The following is a 21,928-nucleotide window of genomic DNA, read 5'->3' on the forward strand; positions in this document are numbered from 1 at the left end:
AAGGATCCCAGGCAAAGCCCGTGGTCAGGCCTCAAAACAGCTTTTCAGGTCCTATCTTTTATGGTTGATGCTGTCACATGCCTTTCAAAAGACTTTCAGGACTTGGTCCTTCAACAATAGTATACTGTGGTGGTATGTACCTATAATCCCAGCTACTGGGGAGGGTGAGGCAGGCAGGAGGATGGCTTGAGCCCAGGAGTTAGAGGCTATAGTGAGCAATGATCAAGCCACTGCACTCCAATCTGGGTGACAAAGCAAGACCCTGTCTCAAAACAAAACAAAACAAAACAAAAGCAGCATACAGCAGGGGTCCCCAACCCCTGGGTCAAGGACAGGTACTGGTCCATGGCCTGTTAGAAACTGGGCTACACAGCAGAAGGTGAGCGGTGGGTGAACAAGCATTTCTACCTGAGCTCCACCTGCTGTCAGATCAGCGACGGCATTAGATTCTCATAGAAACACAACCTCTATTGTGAGCTGCACATGTAAGGGATCTATGTTGCGCATTGGGGACCACTGGCATACAGCATTCCACCACTTAAAAATGGCCTCTGTGGACTTAAGTAGTGGGATCTTATATTGTGTTTAACTACACTTCAGAAAAACATTTTATTGCTATAGAAAATTTTGTTCTTGTGTTTCACAAGTCTTGCAAGTCTCTGAATGTGGGTATTTTTTCAGAGATGGAAGCCAGCAGGAATCTCGTGACCCAGATACAAAAGACAAAGACTATTTATCTGGGAGTAGTCTGGCTTTCTTCATCAATACATTTTGTAGGGTGATGGCCCACAAACAACTCAAATGGAAAACCATCTGTAGAGACTGCAACTCTAGGGTTGGAAAGGGTAGGAAAATTAGAAAGCACAGCACTCCAGTATCTGTAGGAGAAGCAGAGGCCAAAGCAGAGGCCCACAGTTAGCTTTATACTCACCAGAATGGCTTGAATGAGGTTGGAGTTGGCAGACAATGTGATTTTCATACATAGTATTGGTTTGATTTTAAATCCCACCCCCACTTTTGTAAAAGCGTAACATAGCTTTTGGTTTTATTCATTCTTTAGCAGACATCTTTGGGTTTCTTAATCATTGCAGGGAATTGATGGAAGATTTTAAAATCAGCGGTAGTGACAGTCTCAAAGTGAATTAGTGTCCTAAGTCGGGATACATATAGTGGAAAACTTGGTTATCTAAATGACTGCCCTGAGATTTGCTGTCCTGAATGCATTTCTAGTTAGTGTTGGAAATAAATTTTACTGGACTCCCAGAGGGGCATTCCCACCCAAGCATAAGTGCCCTCCTTACCCACAAAGTAGCTTGCCTTTTCAGCGAGTAGAGACATATACATACATATATGTGCATGAACACACAAGTGCACACGCGCACACACACACTCTCTCTCGTTTTATCTCTCTCCCCTCAGGAGTGATTTGAATTAGACAATAAATAGCCAGAGAGCACCACCAGGAATGGGCACATATGCAGCAGCTGTCCAAAGGAGAAATCACTTTACTTTCTTTTAAACTTGCAATGTTTGTCTTTATTTTGTTCTTTATATTTTCAAAGTGAAAAGAAATAGTATTGAGTCAATTTCTTTTTGTTTTTTTAAATATTTGTTCTATGTATTTACAAGCCTTAAAGTTGCTCTAAAGATTTCAAAATTATTAAGAGTACTTTGACCAGGGTAGCACTTTTTTTTTTCAAAACAATTCTTGGAGTTCTGTGGTCCACAGCATTTCCTTCTGTTTCAATGTTATGTATGTTTTGATTACTATTGTGATTTTTTAATTTTCTGAAGCAAGCTGAGAGGCAGGCAGAAAGATTTGATGCCAAAAATAAATCTTTCTTACCTTGTTCACCCCAAACTTTCTCAAATCTGAACTAAATGCTATACCTTAAAACAAACATGAGGTGCATCTGAAGGGGAGGGGAATTTATTTCTCTGCTTTTCTATTATACAAGTTGTTTACAGAAACTGCAAATTAAAAAATTACACTGGCATTTGCAGTCCTTAAAATAAATTAAAAGTTCTCAACATTTTTTTTTTTGCTAAACATTTTTTTAAGTATGAGTCCTTGTTTAAAAAGAAAAGATTAAAACAGAAAATATTTTCTATAAATAATACATGTATTTTGGTTTTAGTGCTCCCGCCCTAAGGTTTGAAGTTTACTTTTTCCAGTACCTTTTTCCTCCATGATCACCTTTTTTTCTCTTTTCCCTCTCCCACTCGTGCACATGTGGGGGTTTCTGCGAGAATTGGCCTTGCTGCACTGTGATTGGCGAAGACGTGAAACTTTTTAAAAAAATACTTAAATTGTTTCTTTTGTTTCGTTTTGTGTATTTGAAGTTTTAGTTATCTTCAGACTCCTCTTCCGCTTCCCGCAGCCACGTGAAGAATGCGGTGACAGATTTCAGGGCCACTCCCTTCCCATTCTGCTCTGCAGGGTCCTTACTGCTCTCCCATTTGTAGAAGGCATCCTCAGAGATCACCTCCTCATCATATAGGCAATCAAAAAACATCCGCAACAAATCTGCAAGGAGTGTGAAAATAAACTATAAGCTTTGGGACACTGTAGTTATGAGGAAAAGTACCTCAGTGCTATCTCATCATTTCAAAATAATGAATGACTGAATAAATGCACATTAATTCCTCCAGAAAAAAGCAATAATGGCAATTCATCATACTTGCTCTTGATAGTAGAAACAGCCCAACAACTTGTTTAAATAAGAGGGAAAAAAGACTGAAGCAGTCTAAATTATTTTTTATTCCTATTATTTTGTTCAATTTTAACTTTTTTTTTTTTTTTTTTGAGAGACCATCTTTCTCTGTCCCCTGGCTGGAGTGCAGTGGTACAATCTTGGCTCACTGCAACCTCCACCTCCTGGATTTAAGCAATTTCCCTGCCTTGGCCTCCCAAGTACCTGGGATTACAGGTGCCCGCCACCATGCTAAGCTAATTTTTATATTTTTAGTAGAGACAGGGTTTCACCATGGTGGCCAGGCTGGTCTCAAACTCCTGACTCAGGTGATCCGCCTGCTCTGGCCTCCCCAAGTGCTGAGATTACAGGCATGAGCCACTGTGCCTGGCCCTATTTGAACTATTTTCTGATACTTGTGAAGCTGTTTCATACGATGTTTATCCCAACCTAAACACTACAAAATTTCAATATGAATAGATTTTTACTTTCTTTTTACTATTTTCTGCATTGAAAGTTTACTGTATTCTTTTTACAAATTCGGAGGGGGGCAGGTGGAAAGGCAGGATATGCTTTTTCTTCCTTGTAATGTTGTTTTAAAAATGAAGAGGTGATCATTCACATGGAAAACATGGGTAAAGGATTTATCCAGTGAAACTATGCCTGTTATTTATCATTTTAAATGTCCAAACTATCTGTGTTATTTTAATTCTCGGTTTTACTCTCATAGTAAAACCGAGAATTATAGTTATCAAAATAATAAGTTATTATCTTATTAGTTATTATAGTCAGCTCTCTGATCATTTATATTAATGGGGGGAGGCAGTAGAATAAACAATAAATGTAAATCAATATTAGGTTTATCATAAGCCATATTAACCTTTTCTTTTTTTTTGAGATGGAGTTTTGCTCTTTTTGCCCAGGCTTAAGTACAATGGTATGATCTTGGCTCACTGCAACCTCTGCCTCCTAGGTTCTAGTGATTCTTCTGCCTCAGCCTCCCCAGTAGCTGGGACTATAGGCGTGAGCCACTGTGCCCAGCTTAATTTTATATGTTTAGTAGAGATGAGGTTTCACCATGTTGGCCAGGCTGGTCTCGAACTCCCGACTTCAGGTGATCCATCTGCCTTGGCTTCCCAAAGTGTTGGGATTACAGGCGTGAGCCACTGCGCCTGGCCCATATTAACCTTTCTTTAAAAGATTTATCTTTGTAATTATATTAGTCAAGGTAATATTATCCAATTCTCTGATTGACAGTAGATTGTCTTTTCAATTACATTATAAGTATAATTTGTTTTGATCTTTTCCTTTATCTCCCAGAGCAATTCAGCAGGACTATGAAAGAAGGAATTTTATAAAACCAAAAATATGGAAGTACCAAAGAACTACCTCAGTGCTATCTCTAATAGCTATGTACTGCCCACTTTCACAAATTTCAACTGAATTTTCAAGATGTAATAAAAATGATTAGTTAATGCTAAGTATCACTAAGATTTAAGTGTACAGGTTACTTCCATTAGCCAAGAATTAATTATAACAACTAAAAACTATTCTGAAACTCCTTAGTAAATACACCATGTTAAATACACTATACTTAGGGTCTTTGTTGGGTGTCTAAAGATTCTAGAGTATCATCTTCGACATTATTAACCATTTTCATGCCCTAGATCTGCATTGTCCAATATAGAAGCCACTAGCCAATTGTGGGCTATTTAAAGTCAATAATTCAGTTCCTAAGTCACAACAGATATATTTAAGTATAGAATTGCAATATGTGGCTCATGGTTACCATACTCAATGGTATGGATGTACTTCCATCATTGTAGAAAGTTTTATTAGGCCTGTCCTAGAATGGGGATGAAATAACCTAATCTAAATAGTTTTCTTGTTGTGATTTTTTCATACAAGTATATAACAAGTTCAGATTTCTTTTTTTAAGAGGGAATCTTGCTCTGTTTGCCCAGGCCAGAGTACAGTGGTGCGATCTTGGCTCACCGCAACCTCCACCTCCCAGGTTCATGTGGTTCTCATGCCTCAGCTTCCCTAGCAGCTGGAACTACAGGCACACGCCACCACACCCAGATAATTTTTGTATTTTTAGTGGAAATGGGGTTTCACCATGTTGGCCAGGCTGGTCCTGAACTCTTGACCTCAAGTGATCCGCCCATCGTGGCCTCCCAAAGTGCTAGGATTACAGGCACGAGCCACTGTACCTGGCCAAAGTCAGATTTATTAAAGTTAGTTATATGTGTTTTTGTTATTAGTGATTCTTTTATTGTCCATTGTTCAAAACCCTACATCATCTCTGAAGTCCTGGCTTGGATAAATCTCGTTCACTGGATGGATTAACTGTAACATGAGATAAACTTACTGGCAGGTTGATCAAGTTTTACTACTGATGCTTGTAGTGCATAAAGTGCTTGCAGTTCCTTCTCTGTATCTGAGTCTAGGTACTTGAGTAAGATCGGCACTCTCTGCTTGATAACAGCAGTGTCCACTCTGAAGGTAGAACAGTCGGCTAAAGGTGATAGAAGAACTAGGAATTACTTTTAAGGAGTTAACACAGAATTATCTTTAATTTTCTTTTTCCTTTCTTTTTGAGGCAGTCTCCCTCCATTGCTCAGGCTGGAGTGTAATGGAGCAATCTTGGCTCACTGCAACCTCCGCCTCCCGGGTTCAAGTAATTCTCCTGTCTCAAACGCCCAAGTAACTGGGACTACAGGCACCCACCACCACGCCTGGCTAATTTTTTTGTGTAATTTTAGCAGAGACAGGGTTTTACCATATCGGTCAGCCTGTCTCCAACTCCTGACCTCAGGCGATCCATCTGCCTCAGCCTCCCAAAGTGCTGGGATTAACAGGCATGAGCCACTGCACCTGGCCTCTTTCTTTTTATTCTTTTTTAGTTTTTTTAAAAATAATAGAGACAGGGTCTCACTACATTGCCCAGGCTGGTCTCGAACTCCTGGGCTCAAGCATTCCTTCTGCCTTGTCCTCCCAAAGTGCTGGAATTACAAACATAAGCCACTGCACCTGGCTCATTTTCAATTTTCTGAGAACAAAGGACTCATGTGGCTCTACAAGAGAAGAGGAGGCAAGAAGGTCTAAGGCAAATAAAATGCAAAATGTTATGAAATTATTAATGAGACATTCTCTCACAAATAATAAAAAACATCGAGGGGGATGTATTTTGAATGCTGGTTTCCCTCAGGAGTAGTACACACAATTATCTTTAATTATAATGAAACAATGATAGTGGTTTCAGTGTTTTTTTTTTTTTGAGATGGGAAACTTGCTCTGTCACCCAGACTGGAGTGCAAGGCGGGGATCTCAGCTCACTGCAACCTCTGCTTCCTGGGTTCAAAAGATTCTCCTACCTCAGCCTCCCAAGTAGCTGGGACTACAGGTGCCCACCACCACATCTGGCTAATTTTTTTATTTTTAGTAGAGATGGGTTTTCACTCTGTTGGCCAGGCTGGTCTCAAACTGCTGACCTTGTGATCCACCTGCCTTGGACTTCCAAAATGCTGGGATTACAGGCATGAGCCACCGCACCTGGCCAACAGTGGTTTTACGACAAACTACAAAAACAAAATTAATCAAATGTCTTATAAAAAAAGTGAGGTGATAGATATGCTAATTAATTTGATTCACTCATTCCACATTGGATATATATATCAAAACATCACATTGTATACCCCATAAACATATACAATTATGATTTGTCAATCAGAAATAAATGAAACATAAAGAAGGAATTTTAAGTGAGTACTTAAAAAAGAGCAACATTAGAAAAGGAAATTAGAGTGACACTTAATACAAATCTTTTCAGAAGGGTAAAATAATTTGAACCATTTGTTATTACTAGGATAAAAACTAACTGTAGCAATGCAAGATAACATACCTCATCTAGGCCTTTAGAGGGAAAGGAATGATAAAAAGGGGCTGAGAAATGAAAAGCATCCTCAGTGCCAAGACACATAAGGATTTTTATTATCTGTAAGTTATCGCTAAGACACAATTTTGTTTTTAAAAGCAGATTTTGTGCTGGGCATTATGGCTCATGCTTGTAATCCCAGCTACTCAGGAAGCTGAGGTGATAGGATAGCTTAAGCTCAGAAGTTCACGTCCAGCCTGGGTAACAGAGCGACCCCATGTCTCAAGAAAACAAAAACCAAACAGCTTTTGGACTTCCCAACTCTAATTTTAAAACACCAAAGTATTATTTATCATGGTTCTATGGATACTGAAAATGATTTTTAATTTCATGAAGACTTTCTACTTAGCTTTGATATTTATCTCATTAAAGAACATTGAAAATAAATTCACTGCAAATCTTAAATTACAATTCTGAAGCTAAATTAAGTGGCAGGAAGCTATCTTCTAAAATAATACAGACAGTTGAAATTCTGAGACACCTTTTGTGCTGATTTTTTTTCTCATTTCAGTGATAGAAATGTGAATTTCTACCTGAAACTAAAGAGATGTCTTCATTGAATAATGTTAAATATTGTATACAGCTTGGGATATTTGGGACTTCTACTGACCCTAAATCCTATCCATTTTAACATTCAGAAATCAATAAAATTCTTATCATATAAAGTCAACGAAGAACAGGAGAAACTGTTGGTATTTTTTTTCCTTCATATATGTACTTACATAAAATCACTTTTTTGATGAGAATAGCCCTATACTGATAATTAGGTCAAGAATATTCAACCCATTCATTATAATTCATGATTGGAAGGAGGAGGCAGCCGTGAATGTTAGAGGTAAAAAGGTAAAGAAAAATTTTTACATACAATATAGTAAAAAACAAGGCAAGGAGCATGCAAGGTATGCGGTAGCTGTTTAGATCTGGGTTCTCCGTAGGCAGACATGCTTGAGACAACCAGGCATCACAGACAGAAAGGGCAGTGCACAGAAAAGTATGCTACATAGGGCAAGTTTTGAAAACAATGTAAAATCAAACTGTATACTTAGTAGTTGACATAATGGGGATTTCGGATGTTATGAGCTGCCTTCAGAAATGTTACTTACCTATAATAGCTGCTTTACAAACGGCGGTCATTAAAGCTCTAAGGAATGTAGGTGAACTCATCTGGCTTTCGTCTAGATTAGCCTGAAGTCAAAAAGAAATAAAACAATTAAAGATACCCTTGCTCAGACAGGCATAGAGGCTCATGCTGATAATCCCAACACTTTGGGAAGCCGAGATAGGAGGATCACTTGAGGCTAGGAGTTGAGACCAGTCTGGGCAACATAGTGAGACCCTGTCTCTACAAAAAAAAAAAGGAGCTGGGCATGGTGGCACATGCCAGTGTTCCCAGCTACCTGGGAGACTAAGATGAGATAATTACTTGATCCCAAGAGTTCAAGGCTGCAGTGAGCTATGACTGCACCACAGCACTCCAGCCTGGGTGACAGAGTGAGACCTTGTCTCAAAAAAAAAAAAACAGGCTGGGTGGGTGTGATGGCTCACGCCTGTAATCCCAGCACTTTAGGAGGCTAAAGAGGATGGATCACTTGAGGTCAAGAGTTCGAGACCAGCCTCGCCAACAAGTGAAACACTGTCTCTACTAAAAATACAAAAATTACCTATGCCCAGTGGCGGGTGGAGGCTGAGGCAGAAGAATCATTTGAATGTGGAGGTGGAGGCTGCACTGAGCCGAGATCACGCCACTGTATTCCAGCCTTGGCAACAAGAGCAAAACTCCATCTCAAAACAACAACAACAAAAATACCTTTGCATACCAGAGAAATTATCCCCTGAAAATCAGGACCAATCTGGCACTACGAACAGACAAGTCACATTTTTGCACATTCTTGTTAAAATTAAATGTCCGATTCATTGAAAAATAATTTGGCTATTGCAAGTTCTATATACAAATGTTTGAATTAGCAGTATTTAGTTTTTCAGGGTCCTTCTCACTGCCTATCCTCTACTCATTCACTTATACAGTGTTATGTACTTGTATACTTCAAAGTATAACCACTTAAAAACATTTTATTCCTCAATTAAAAAATCCATATGAAGATAATCTACTCAATCTATAAAAGAACGACACCACAACTGCAGTGTATTTTAATGACTACTTACTCAGAAGCATGTAACTATTTTTACATGTGCCAACACTGCTTTTTCATCTTAATTTTAATGTGAATTAGAGGTTAATCTCAAGCATTACTTAACCCCTTAAGTGGTGAAAAAATTGTTACTCTTTCTAAGGATGGCAAAAAAAAAATAGCATTTAAAAACTAATTTCATTAAGGTTAAAAACTCATGAAGTGAACAGATCGGTATGTGACTTGAAGGGATCCCACAAGAATCTTTCCTGTAGAAGTATCAGGGAAGGTGACATAGTATTCATACCTCCACCCAGTCAAAGATCTGTTCATCATTCGCTTTGTCCTCAATAATGAGTTTTTCAAGTCGCTTATTTAGCTCTTCAGCAGACAGTTCTGTCTTTGAAAGTGCTTCAGAGGAACAGGGACTGTCAGACTCTATGAAGTCCAAATTCTGAAACATAAAAGGCGGAACATGTGAACATATTAATGTAATTCTATGTTATTATCATCCTGAGGGAAGAACAAAGTCATTGGTTATATCTTCTCTTTTACATGGAATTAAAATGATCAGCAGAAGTTATTTTTATGTTTGTAGTTTTGTTGTTGTTGTTGTTTGTTTTTGAGACAGGGTCTTGCTCTGTTGCGAAAGCTGGAGTGCAATGGCTCAATCTTGGCCCACTGCAATCTCCACATCATGGGCTCAAGCAATCCTCCCACCTCATCCTCCTGAGTAGCTGGGACCCCAGACTTGCACCACCATACTTGGCTATTTTTTTTGTATTTTTAGTAGAGAAGGAGTCTTGCCATGATGCCTAGGCTGGTCTTGAACTCCTGAGCTCAAACAATCCACCCTCCTCGGCCTCCCAAAGTGCTGGGATTACAGGCAGGACTCACCATGCCCAAACTGTTTGTATTATAGTTTTGAAAGACTGTCAGTCCATTATCCTCCTGAATATTTTTCCAACTTCTCATACTGTGTATCTTAAAAGGAAGAAAATAAACTCCCTATAATTATCTCTAGGCTATGCCTAAATGCAAACAATCTTGAGCTTCAATCTTGCTCTTAGCTGTGACATAGCTCTTTAAGGCAGAAGAGGAGCCGTAGAAAAGGGTACAATTTTACTCTCTGTCTGCAACCTATGGTTTAATATTAGTATTGGTACTCAGCAGCTTTCAAAACTCCATAGTTTTGCCTTTGTTAAGTCATGATCATTTTGATTGTAGTGTGAGAAACGATGCTATAATTGTTTAGCACTTAGATATGTAGTTTTAAAAAATCAGGTTGGGTACAGTGACTCACGCCAGTAATCCCAGCACTTTGGGAGGCCAAGGCAGGAGGACTGCTTGAGTCCAGGAGTTTGAGACCAGCCTGGGCAACATGGCAAAACTCCATCTCTACCAAAAAAAAAAAAAAAAATCCAAAAATTATCTGGGTGTTATGGCATGCGCCTGTGGTCCCAGCTACTCAGGAGGCTGAGATGGGAGGATTGCTTAAGCATGGGAGGCCGAGGCTGCAGTGAGCTGTGATTGTGCCACTACACTCCAGTCTGGCAATAGGGTGAGACCCTGTCTCAATAAGAAAAAAAAATCTATAATCAAAATCATTCATCATTTTCAAGGGACTAAAGCAATGAGGCGTATAGGTATGCCTTGCTTTATGTAACTTCACTATACAAAAACCATAAAGATGAAAAGATTATTCACATTAGGTGTTCTCTAATGCCCTTGAATATTCTGGTATAGTCCGATACCCTACCCCCAATCCACAAAGTAAAAACCACTATCTTAAATTCTGTTATCTGATTGTTCCATTTCTACCACTTATGTAGCAGCTCTAAATGATATTTCCCAATAAGGTTTTATTATTTATTTATTTTTGAGTCTGGGTCTCACTATGCTGCCAGGTTGGACTTGAACTCTGGGGCTCAAAGATCCTCCTGCCTCAGCCTCTTGAGCAACTGAGGCTAGTGTGTACCACTGCACCCAGCTCCATAAGGTTTTAGAAACATGGCTCAATATTACAATTTTTTCTGATTCAGTATTGGTTAAGTATACATCCAATCCATGATGCTCTAATATATGCAAAAAAGTACAACATGAAACATAAGCTCTTTAAGCAAGTGAAAGTCAGGATATAGACCAAGATTTTTTCAACCTCATTTTTCAAACTATACTTTAAACATTTTTATTTATTCATTTTATTATATATATGTGTGTATATGCATATGTACTTTATTATTTCCTTTTTTTTTTTTTTTCTTTTGAGACGGAGTTTCGCTGTTGTTACCCAGATTGGAGTGCAATGGCACAATCTCGGCTCACCGCAACCTCCACCTTCTGGGTTTAAGCAATTCTCCTGCCTCAGCCTGCCAAGTAGCTGGGACTACAGGCATGCACCACCAAGCCCAGCTAATCTTTGTATTTTTAGTAGAGACGGGGTTTCACCATGTTGACCAGGATGGTCTCGATCTCTTGACCTCGTGATCCACCCTCCTCGGCCTCCCAAAGTGCTGGCATTACAGGCGTGAGCCACCGCGCCTGGCTTTTTTTTTCTTTTAAACTGAAGTCTCACATTTATTCAGACAGGGTCTTGCTCTTTCGCCCAAGTGAGAGTGCAGTGGCACTATTATGGCTCACTGCAGCCTTGACCTCCCGGGCCAAGTGATCCTTTGCAAATTAATGCAGGAACAGAAAACCAAATACTGCATTTTCTCACTTATAGGTGGGAGCTAAATAATGAGAACACATGGACACACAGAGGGGAACAACACACACTGGAACCTATCAGAGGGCAGAGATAGGAGGAGGGAGAGGAAAAAGAACTATGGGTACTAGGCTTAACTTATGGGTGACAAAACAATCTGTACAACAAACCCCTATGACACAAGTTTACCTATATGACAAACCTGAAAATGTACCCCTCACCTTAAAATAAAAATTAAATTTTAAAAAGAGAGAAAGAGACAGGGAGAGGGAGGAGAGAGGAGAGAGGAAAGGAGAAGAGAGATGTGAGAGAAAAGTGGGGGAAGGAGAGGGTGGAGGGATGGAGGTATACTATTGATGGCAGTGGCTGCTGCCAACATGCTCGCTGTAGCCGGGAGGCGAAGCTGGGACTGCACACTGCTTGGAGCCGGTGGGAACCCTGCCCCTTCTGAGTTGGGATGGGAGCTCCCTGTGCTGTTACAGCCACTCAAACTGCAGCTGTGGATCCGAGCCTCTCTGTGCTCTTGGGGGAGCTGGGAAAGGCAGAATCTCCCCTCCCAGGTGCTGTCGCAGCTGCCAGACCCGTAGCTGCAGACCTGGGCCTCCCACTCCACAAAGCAGGCAGGAGCCGGGACAAGTGGAAACCTCGCCTCTTCTGAGTTTGTGGGGTGGGAGCTCTGGGGTGCAGCTGTGACGGCCCTCCCAGGCATATAGGACCTGAGTGTCTCTGCAACCTGCACTCTTGGGTGCCCTAAGAAGGATCCCCTGGTCCCAGCAGGCTCAGGGGTATCTGCTCCCCGATCTTGGATCAGGGTAGGGACCAAGCCCCAGGGCCATGAATGGCAACAGGAGACAGAGTTCTGGGTGGAAGGGGGCAGGTTCCCCAGTAAGGACCCACCCTCATGCAAGGGAGGGCCTAAAGGCTGGGGACTGGGCTGTCAGTCCAGCAGACTGCAGTGGGGACTCACAGTGCCTCTTCCCGGCCCACCCATGGCCACCTATGGACCAATCGGCTTGTACTTCCTCCCCTCTAAGGTCCATAAACACCCTGGGCTCAGCCAGAGCAGGGCAATAGATGGCTAGAGGATGAAGAGGACACAGAGGCAATGGGAGGACCAGCTGCAGAAAAGAGTACCTTCTCTGCTGAGAGCTGCAGAGACCATCTGCCAGCAGAGAGGAGCTACCCTCTCCACTGAGAGCTTCAGAGAGACCTGCAGAAATGTCCAAATGATCTGCCTGTGGAGAAGAGCTATCCTCTCCAGAGCCTCCTCTCTGCAGAGAGCTGAACACTCCATGGGACAACCTGCCCTCTTGAGAGGAGCTACCCACTCCTCTGAGCTGTTCTAACACTAAATAAAACTCTTCTTCACCTTTCACTTGTCTGCATACCTCATTCTTCCTGGATGTATGACAGGAACTCAGGCAAAGGCACCAGGACCACAGAGGTTTCTGGCCAAAAACCTGACACCCCAGAGACCCCGTAACACTACTGCTTAAATACTTTGATAGTCACAGCCTCAAAAGCTGCTTTAGCCTGAAATGGCTGAAATAATGGCCAGCCCCAGCACTGGCCTCTGTCAACTGGCAGGCAGATTAAAAGACACAACCCCAATCCTTAGAAAATTAAGTCCTTATTGTTCAACCTGGCACCAGGAAGCTGCACTAGAAATGGTGTGATGCCAGTTTCCTAGATGCCTGGAGCTGGAAGCTCCAGGAAATCAGTCCCTCCACTGACACAACTATTGAACTGGCAAGATCTGTTAGAGCCAACTGTCTTGGAACTGTGGAGTCTGGTTAAATATATGCATTATCAACACCAGGGGAGTCCATGATGAAAAAAGTCTGATAAATTTTAGTGAATTTGGGAATTTTGCATAGAACTTGCCAGCACCCAGCCCTGGTCACAAATTTCTTAAAAGATACAGACTACGAGGCCAGGCGCATTGACTCACACCTGTATTCCCAGCACTTTGCGAGACCGAGGCAGATGGATCACTTGAGGTCGGAAGTTCGAGACCAGCCTGATCAACATGGTGAAACCCCATCTCTACTAAAAATACAAAATTAGCCAGGCGTGGTGACGCATTCCTGTAATCCCAGCTACTTGGAAGGCTGAGGCAGGGAATCCCTAGAACCTGGGAAGCGGAGGTTGCAGTGAGCCAAGATCGAGCCATCGCACTCCAGCGTGGGCAACAAGAGTGAAACTCTGACTCAAAAAAAAAAAGAAATGTATTCATTTCAACTAGATTGAGTTATTTATTTTTGAAGACAGGGTCTCACTCTGCTGTCTAGGCCGGGGTGTAGTGGCATGATTACGGCTCACTGTAGCCTTGTCCTTCTGGGCTCAAGTGGTCCTCCCACCTCAGTCTCTCGAATAGCTAGGATTACAGGCATGTACCATCATGCCTGGCTTATTTTTGTATTTTTCGTAAAGGTGGGGTTTTACCATGTTTCACAGGCTGGTCTTGAACTCCTGGGCTCAAGTGTTTTGCCTGCCTTGGCCTCTGGATTATAGGCATGACCTACCATGCCTGGCTGGTATATTTACTGACATAAAGATTATTCATAAAATTTTCTCACCCACTTTTACGTATAGAATCTACGGTGATATTACCTCTTTCATTCCGGATATTAGTAATATGTACCTTCTTTTCAAACTTTTTTTCCTGATCAATCTGGCTAGAGGTTTATCAATTTTATCTTCTCAAAGAACCAGCTTTTTTTTTTTTTTGAGATGAAGTCTCGCCCTCCTGCCCAGGCTAGAGTGCAATGGCATGATCTTGGCTCACTGCAACCTCTGCCTCCTGGAGAACCAGCTTTTGATTTCACTGGTTTTTCTCTAAAAAGTCTTCTATTTCATTGCTTTATAATGTTTATTATTTCCTTTATTCTATTTACTTGAAGCTCTTATTTTTCTTATTTATTTATTTATTTAGTGACAGAGTCCTGCTCTGTTGCCTGGGCTGGTCTATAGAGCCCCTGGGCTCTAGCAATCCTCCTGTCTTGGCCTCCCAAAGTGTTGCGATTATAGGCATGAGCCATTGCACTCGGCCTTATTTTTCTAATTTCTTAAGGTTGAAGCTGAGGTCATTGATTTAGAGCCTTTCTTCTTTTCTAAATATCGATGACATGTTGTGCTTTTGTTTATATTCAGTTAAAAATGTTTTTACTATCCTTTTTGATTTCGTCTTTGACCCATGCATATGTAGGACTACGTTATTAAGTTTCTCAATATGCATTGTCCTAACTCTTAAAGGTTAGTTTAGCTGCACAGGGAATTCTACATTTACTGCTAGTTTCTCAGCATTCTAAGATTATTCTACCATCTTCTGGCTTTCATGGTTGCTATTGCAAAGTCTCTTGATTTGTGCCTATTTTTTTGAGAGGAGGCAGGTAGGTAATGTGCTTCCTCTTTCCAGCTTCTTTAAAACCTATCATTTGTCTTTAATATCATGCAGTTTCACTAAAATATAATTATCCTGTTTGGCATATATAGGCTTTCATTATAGATTTGTGTATTTTATCAGTTCTAGAAGTCTCAACTACTATCTCATCAAATATTGCCTCTTTTCCATTCAGTCTAATTTGCCTTCTGAGACTCCAATTAGATACGTTAGACATTTTCTCATTCTTTCCTCCAAATCTCCTAAAATGTCTTAGATAGCTACTTACTACTTTTGTTGTGTGCGTGTGTGGCATTTTTTTTATTTGCTTCTGTGTTCTTGCAACAGGTCCTCGCTCTGTCTCTTAGGATGGAGTGCAGTGGTGTGATGGTTTCTCACTGCAGCCTTAAACTACCGGACTCTAGTGATCCTTCCGCCTCAGTTTCTCGAGCAACTTAGGACTACAGGTGCACCAATACACCCAGCTAATTTTTTTTTAGTAGAGACAGGTCTCACTATATTGCCAAGGCTGATTTCCAACTCCTGGCTTCAACAGATTCTCTTGCCTCAGCCTCCCAAAGTGCTAAAATTAAAGGCATAAGGCACTGCACCAAACTTTTTTTTTTTTTTTTTTCAAATCTCTTTAGCCATTTGGACTAGTCTCATTTGCTCATTTTTGTGATTCCTCTCTTTAATATAGTGTTATTTTATACTCTGAATGATAATGACATTACCTCAACTACATAGGGTCTAAATCCACTACTTACTGTCTGTTTACTTTTATGTTTACTTCTTTCATTGTATGTTAAATGAACACCAAGTATCAACTTATATATTTAGATAATGTATGTTTGTAGAGACCTAAGCTGAGAATGTTTCTCCAAAGAGCATTTTGATTTTCTTCTTCTGGGAGCCGAGGTGATACTGAACTGGGACTAAATCAACTTTTTTCATGATATCTGGCAGTATTTGTAATAGCACCTTCCCATTGGGCTGCATGTCCTTTGGGCAATATGCCCTTCACATGTAATTACTATTCACAGTTCAGGTTTCATCTCTGGCTTTTCTCCCTCACTAATTCTTTTTGTCCATTTGGAGGAAATTACTTCCACCTCTTCTGAGTTCAGCAACACATCAGAAGTTATGCTTCACACAGGTTCTTATTGCTGGGGCAAGAATACTCTTCAGTGTTCTAGACTACAACCAAAAAGAAAGCTAATTCCTAGCAACCTAATATAATGTCTTTCTCAGAATAATATACTTACTTTAAAGTCATTTGCAGATTGTATTCTTGTTCCCTTTTTACCTACAGTGATTTTTTTTCTCCTTATTCCTCATTTGGTTGGCTGTCTTAGCTTTAGTTTTCCTCATGTGTTTTAGGATTCTGATTTTCAGTAATGTTTTAAGAGAGTTATGTTTTCTTTCTGTTACTTTTCTTGATCTAATTTGTTTTATGGTTACCTCAACCTAATAGCCCAAAAATCCTCTTGTAGGACCACATTATACTGACCATGAGGTCTTCTGCTTTGTGGATTTCTGGATCTAGTTACCAAGTCAGTAGGCAGGCTAGCTAAGGCTCTGGCTATAACAAGCTGCATCTATTTCCTTGCACTTAATTTATCTGTGCAGTTTCAAGCTATATAAGCTTGTCTCTAATCTTCTACCTTAGAAGGGTAATACTAGTCCCCATTCCCTACAGAGTAATTTCTGGCTGCTTCAGTGTGCCATCAGACCCAGAAATCAAGAGGCAGCTTTGGCCCTGTCACCCTGTTTTATTTGTCAACTTCATTTCTGCTTCTGTAGCTTGTTTTTCTATAGGTTGCTAAGTCTTTTACATTTTATTTTTTTAAATACCAATTATCTAGACCAGGCACAGTGGCTCATGCCTGTAATTCCAGCACTTTGGGAGGCTGAGGCAGGCGGATCACCTGAGTTCAGGAGTTCGAGCCTGACCAACAGGGAGAAACACTGTCTCTACTAAAGTTACAAAATTAGCCAGGTGTGGTGGTGCGTGCCTGTAATCCCAGCTACTTGGGAGGCTGAGACAGAACTGCTTGAATCCAGGAGGTGGAGGTTGAGGTAAGCTGAGATCACGCCATTGCACTCCAGCCTGGGTAACAAGAGTAAAACTCCATCTCAAAAAGGGAGGGAGGGAGGGAGAGAGGAAGGAAGGAAAGATCAATCATCTAATGACCACAACACAGTTAGAGTGGCTTTAAAAGCATGAACTTAAAATGACATCTTTACTGAGATTCCTATTTTGATGTAATTTTAATGACTAGAATACTAAGGAAATTATCTTCATTTCCTCGAAATACTATCAAGCAGCAAAACACAAGCCTTGTTCTTACCTGCTCCAAAAGAAAATTATGTACATCTTCTCCTTCCGGTAAAAAGTCCTTCCAGCTGAGGTCAGCCTCCCTCCATAAGGCTCCCACTTTCTTATGGCTCTAAAATAGAGATATACCCAATCCATTTACTTTCACAGTGGAAGAGCAAATAGGAAAAAAAAAAAAAGATTTGCCTGAAGTCAAGAGTACAGAACCCAAAAAGCTGAAAAGTCAAAACTTTTCCAGTGGTCATATTCATGCACACCTGTAGTCCTAGCTACTTGGGAGGCTGAGGTGGGCAGATTACATTTCACCCAGGAATGTAAGTCTAGCTCAGGCAACACACACAGCAACACCTCGGTCTCAAAAACAAACAAACCTTCCCTCATTGATAAAGAGTTAATCTCTTAGGACTTGTTACTTTCAAACTAAGATGTCTGAATGTACATAAATATAATAGTGAGTAAGTACAGCTGCTTAAGGTTAAATAATTCATTTATGAGGTGATTGGGGAGCTACAAACTGGTAATTTGGGATTTATAAATATAAACATCAAAAAGAATCTAATACATAGAGTTTATAAATTCCACACTGTGTCTTTTCCTAGATAGCTCTGTATGTATCTGCTATTAAAACCACTGAAGGGCTGGGCACCGTGGCTTACACCTGTAATCCCAGCACTTTGGGAGGCAGAGATGGGTGGATCACAAGGTCAGGAGTTTAAGACCAGCCTGGCCAAGATGGTGAAACCCCACCTCTAAAAAAAAAAAAAATATATATATATATATATATATATATATGTATATATATATATATATATATATAAAATAATAAATAAATAAGCCACTGAAGAAGCCTCACTAGACTCCCTCTTCATAACAGACCACAGTGATGCTGTCTGATATAAGGATGCTTAAGACAACTGTTGCTCCTGAACTAGGAATGAGAAGTGTTTCAAGGGCAAGAAGCACAAGGTTGAGCCCAAGAGAGACAATAAAAAAGAGCTGTTGTCAGGTAGAAAAACATGAAGAGGTACAAGTCCACTATCTCAAGAAAGTCACAGTGAAAAAAAAAAAAAAATGCCAGGTTTGAGGCTACAGTTGTCACCTGAGAGCCATGTATTAATTACTTCATAGAGTAACTTGTCCAAGGCATAGCTGAAAATTTAACGGAACCAGAATTTGAACTCAGGCATCTGGCTCCAAAGCTTACACTCTTTGAGAATTCAGTTTTATTTAGAAGTAGCAATGTGCTGTTTCCACAAATAAAAGTAAGAATGTCAGTTTTATTTTTATTTATTACTATTATATTTTGAGACAGTCTTGCTCTGTTGCTCAGGCTGGAGTGCAGTGGCACAATCTTGGCTCACTACAACCTCTGCCTCCCAGGTTCAAGCAATTCTCTGCCTCAGCCTCAAAGTAGCTGGGATTACAGATGCCTTCCACCATGCTTGGCTAATTTTTGTATTTTGAGTAGAGATAGGATTTCACCATGTTGGCCAGGCTGGTCTCCAACTCCTGACCTCAAGTTATCCACCCACCTTGGGCTCCCAAACTGCTGGGATTACAGGTGTGAACCACTGCACTGGCCAGAATGTGAGTTTTAGGTAAGGACTAAAGTTAAGTAGGTTGGAGAGGAGGACATTTTGGACATAAAAACTAGGGTTCAGTAAAAATTTTAGTGCCACTAAGCAAGAATAGTATTAGCAAATAACCAACTAGAATTAGAGACCAGGATATTTAGTGCAACTGTTTATGAATAACAACCACACAAATGGGATACAGAAGGATTTGTGTATCAGAGGGAGGAATGAAACACTGGCTTTTAAAAAAAATCAATGCTTATAAAAACATTAAAATCTATCATCCAGTATCTTCGGCTCAGGCGCAAATCAGTCAGAAATCACTCCAGAATCATAATTTCTGAGTTCTATTTTGTTTTGACGTCTGTCATCTTAGACACTTCATCCCATTTGTGATGCCACAACACTTCCCCAAACCTTTTAGACTTCTAACAGACAGTTCCACACTCTTTTGAAATTATTGGTTTAGATTTATCTGTTTCCCACTTTATAAATTGACAGCCTGCCACAGACTTTACAGACTGACAGCCTCCAGCTCTACGGAGCTTTTCTTTGAGATCTATTAAAATGTATAAATGATATGCCCATTTTGTTTCAAGGGAAGAAAAAAATTACCAACCACAAATAAAACATGTCTTGAGATTCTTCAGAATTATACCAAATCTAGTCAAAATTAGATAATTGTTTCCCCAGAATATTAGTACACAGAAGGACAAATACACCTCAGAAAAAAACTGGATTGAAGCAGAGACCTCACTCTTCTTTCAAAGAATAAAAGAAAATGGAATTACTTAATACCCTGAGACCTAAGCTATTCACAGACAACCCAAGATGAAGATCACTGCCCTTCCTAATAATGCTGTAGAGGCTGGCACTCAGTTTAACACTTACCATTTGTTTGCATAGAAGGTGCAATATTTCAGAAAGCAAGACTCCAGCTCTTCCAACAGGAAGTAAAGGTTTGCTAAATTCTCTGTAAAAGACAGGAGCAGTAATTAAGTACCACTAAAGAAATCCTCTCTTCTAGAATAAGAGGCAAACAATGTGTGACCAAAAACCAGATACTATGCAACCTAAGTAATACTGGGCAAGCCAAAGCTCCAGGACATGGTCTAAGTTATTTTCAGCAGAAATTCCTGAAAAGGAACATGAGAATTCGTGGTTTTCCCTTTTTCTTTTATTCTTTTTTTTTTTTTTTGAGATGGAGTTTCGCTCTTGTTGCTCAGGCTGGAGTACTAATAATGCATTCTTGGCTCACCACAACCTTCGGCTCACTGCAACCTCTGCCTCCTGGGTTCAAGCGATTCTCCTGCCTCAGCCTCCCAAGTAGCTGGGATTACAGGCACGTGCCACCACGTCCAGCTAATTTTTTGTATTTTTAGTAGAGACGGGGTTTCACCATGTTGGCCAGAATGGTCTCAATCTCTTGACCTCGTGATCCACCCACCTCAGCCTCCCAAAGTGCTGGGATCACAGGCGTGGGCCACTGTGCCCAGCCGGTTTTTCCTTTTTCTTTAACCACTTCAGTGTTAGAAGCAATACAAAGATCAGACTCAGTAATCTGTTTGTTTATGTAAATTCTGCTTCAAGCCAAAAGGAGGAACACCTTATGTAACAGGGAGTTGTGATGCTTTTATAAAGTATTTTTAAGAAAGGAAGCTTTTCTTTATGGAAGAAATTATGGATGAAACAGAGAAGGAGCCGTTTTTTAAATAGTCTAAATCAGTATTTCCCAAACTGTATTCCATAGGATATCTATACTCTAAGTGAGGCAATGCTAAATTAAACAAAGCTAACTAGTTTTTATTTATTGCTTTATTATAGGATTCTCATAAACTTTAATGTGCTAAGTATGTTTAGTTAATCTCAAAGAAAAGGCATGTGACAGTGTGCAAAGCCTGACTATTTAACAACTTTTGTGGAATACTAGTGTTTCAAAGAACAGAGTTTGGGAACCACTCGTCTATATAATGTAGCATCAATTCTCCATTCACATCCAAATCTAGGAATACTTGAGATTTCAGTTCCTTTTATTATAATCATGAGCATGTATTATGGGGTACTGCAGTCTAACAAGCTCTAATGGGAAAATATAACTACTTATAGCACTAATGTAATGACAGACACAAAAGCCAGATTAACATTAAGCTTCTAGAAGCAGTCATCTGGTTACATGATTCTGGAGCCAATATATCATCGCCACTACCCCCAACAGACCACAGGGATATCATATCCCCAACATGTCTCAGGTGCAGATCTAGCATAATTTAACATTTTTACACTGAAATTAAAGAGATTCAAGAGTCACAGGCTGCACTCAAGAGTCTACAAAGGCAATCATGGGACAGTACTATGCTAGAGAGCTAGCAGGTGAGTTAAGTGTGAGTTTTATCTGATATATCAAGAGAAACAAGTATAACTTACATAGTAAGTTCTCTCATGGAGATTCCGCCTTCTTTTAACATGGGGGTCACCAGTTCAGCAAGGTACAACCAAATATGGGGAATATCAATGGCCATGTCATCTGCCAATTCCAAAGTTTCTGAAAAACTGAAAAGGAAAAGGGGGTAAAAATCGTATGCAAATGTAATTCAAAAGTTAAGATTAAGTAAAGACATCAAAAATCAGTCATGAAGTACAAATTCATCACCTGCTATGTTAGGCACAGTCTAGGCACAAAGTGACTGGTAAACACATTACCATTCTCAAAGAGCTTATGTTAGTGTGGGGAAAAAAGACTTGAACAGACCAAAGCATACTAGCAGATAAAGCTAATATTCTGAAGAACATGAGGTATGGTACCAGAGGAAGGTCAGAAAATACCTCTATATAAAGGTGATATTTAACAGCCTTAAATGATGAAAAGGAAGACAGTCCTGTGAAGTTCTAGGGGAAAAACTATCCATCTAATCCTGCACTATAAAGAATTCACCACAGTTGAATAACATATCCTCTGAGTCAGTTAAAAGCACTGACTAAACACTTACTGTAATGCAGATCTGACGAAAATAGAAGAAAAGACAAAAATCTTTGTCCTTGAGGAACCTTACAATGGGGAAAAATCTGGATGGATGTAAGAGTCTGACACCATCACTAACATTACCATCATTATTACATGTTGCAAACTGTTCTATCTCTACAGAAACGCTAATGGTTTCCGGCTTTTGT

The 21,928-nt window shown here is 40.1% G+C and overlaps 1 protein-coding gene across 50 annotated transcripts in view; it reads right to left on the reverse strand.

Annotated features, from left to right (window-relative positions):
- Window positions 1-1,509: 1,509 nt before the first annotated feature.
- EIF4G3 (eukaryotic translation initiation factor 4 gamma 3) overlaps window positions 1,510-21,928 on the reverse strand; it is a 390,720-nt gene continuing 370,301 nt past the window's right edge. For 41 of the 50 annotated variants that reach the window (XM_078330654.1, XM_078330661.1, XM_078330652.1 and 38 more), the window contains 7 exons: window positions 21,185-21,310; window positions 19,652-19,733; window positions 17,200-17,298; window positions 9,067-9,213; window positions 7,734-7,815; window positions 5,065-5,211; window positions 1,510-2,527 (listed from right to left, as the gene is read on the reverse strand). In XM_078330654.1, the coding sequence (XP_078186780.1) occupies window positions 2,346-2,527; window positions 5,065-5,211; window positions 7,734-7,815; window positions 9,067-9,213; window positions 17,200-17,298; window positions 19,652-19,733; window positions 21,185-21,310 (865 nt within the window). In that variant the 3' untranslated portion in view covers window positions 1,510-2,345. The remainder of the gene's footprint in view (window positions 2,528-5,064; window positions 5,212-7,733; window positions 7,816-9,066; window positions 9,214-17,199; window positions 17,299-19,651; window positions 19,734-21,184; window positions 21,311-21,928) is intronic. The other 9 variants (XM_078330664.1, XM_078330667.1, XM_078330666.1 and 6 more) reach the window with 1 other exon arrangement.

Source organism: Callithrix jacchus, chromosome 7, assembly GCF_049354715.1.
Source record: "Callithrix jacchus isolate 240 chromosome 7, calJac240_pri, whole genome shotgun sequence".
NCBI lineage: Eukaryota > Metazoa > Chordata > Mammalia > Primates > Cebidae > Callithrix > Callithrix jacchus.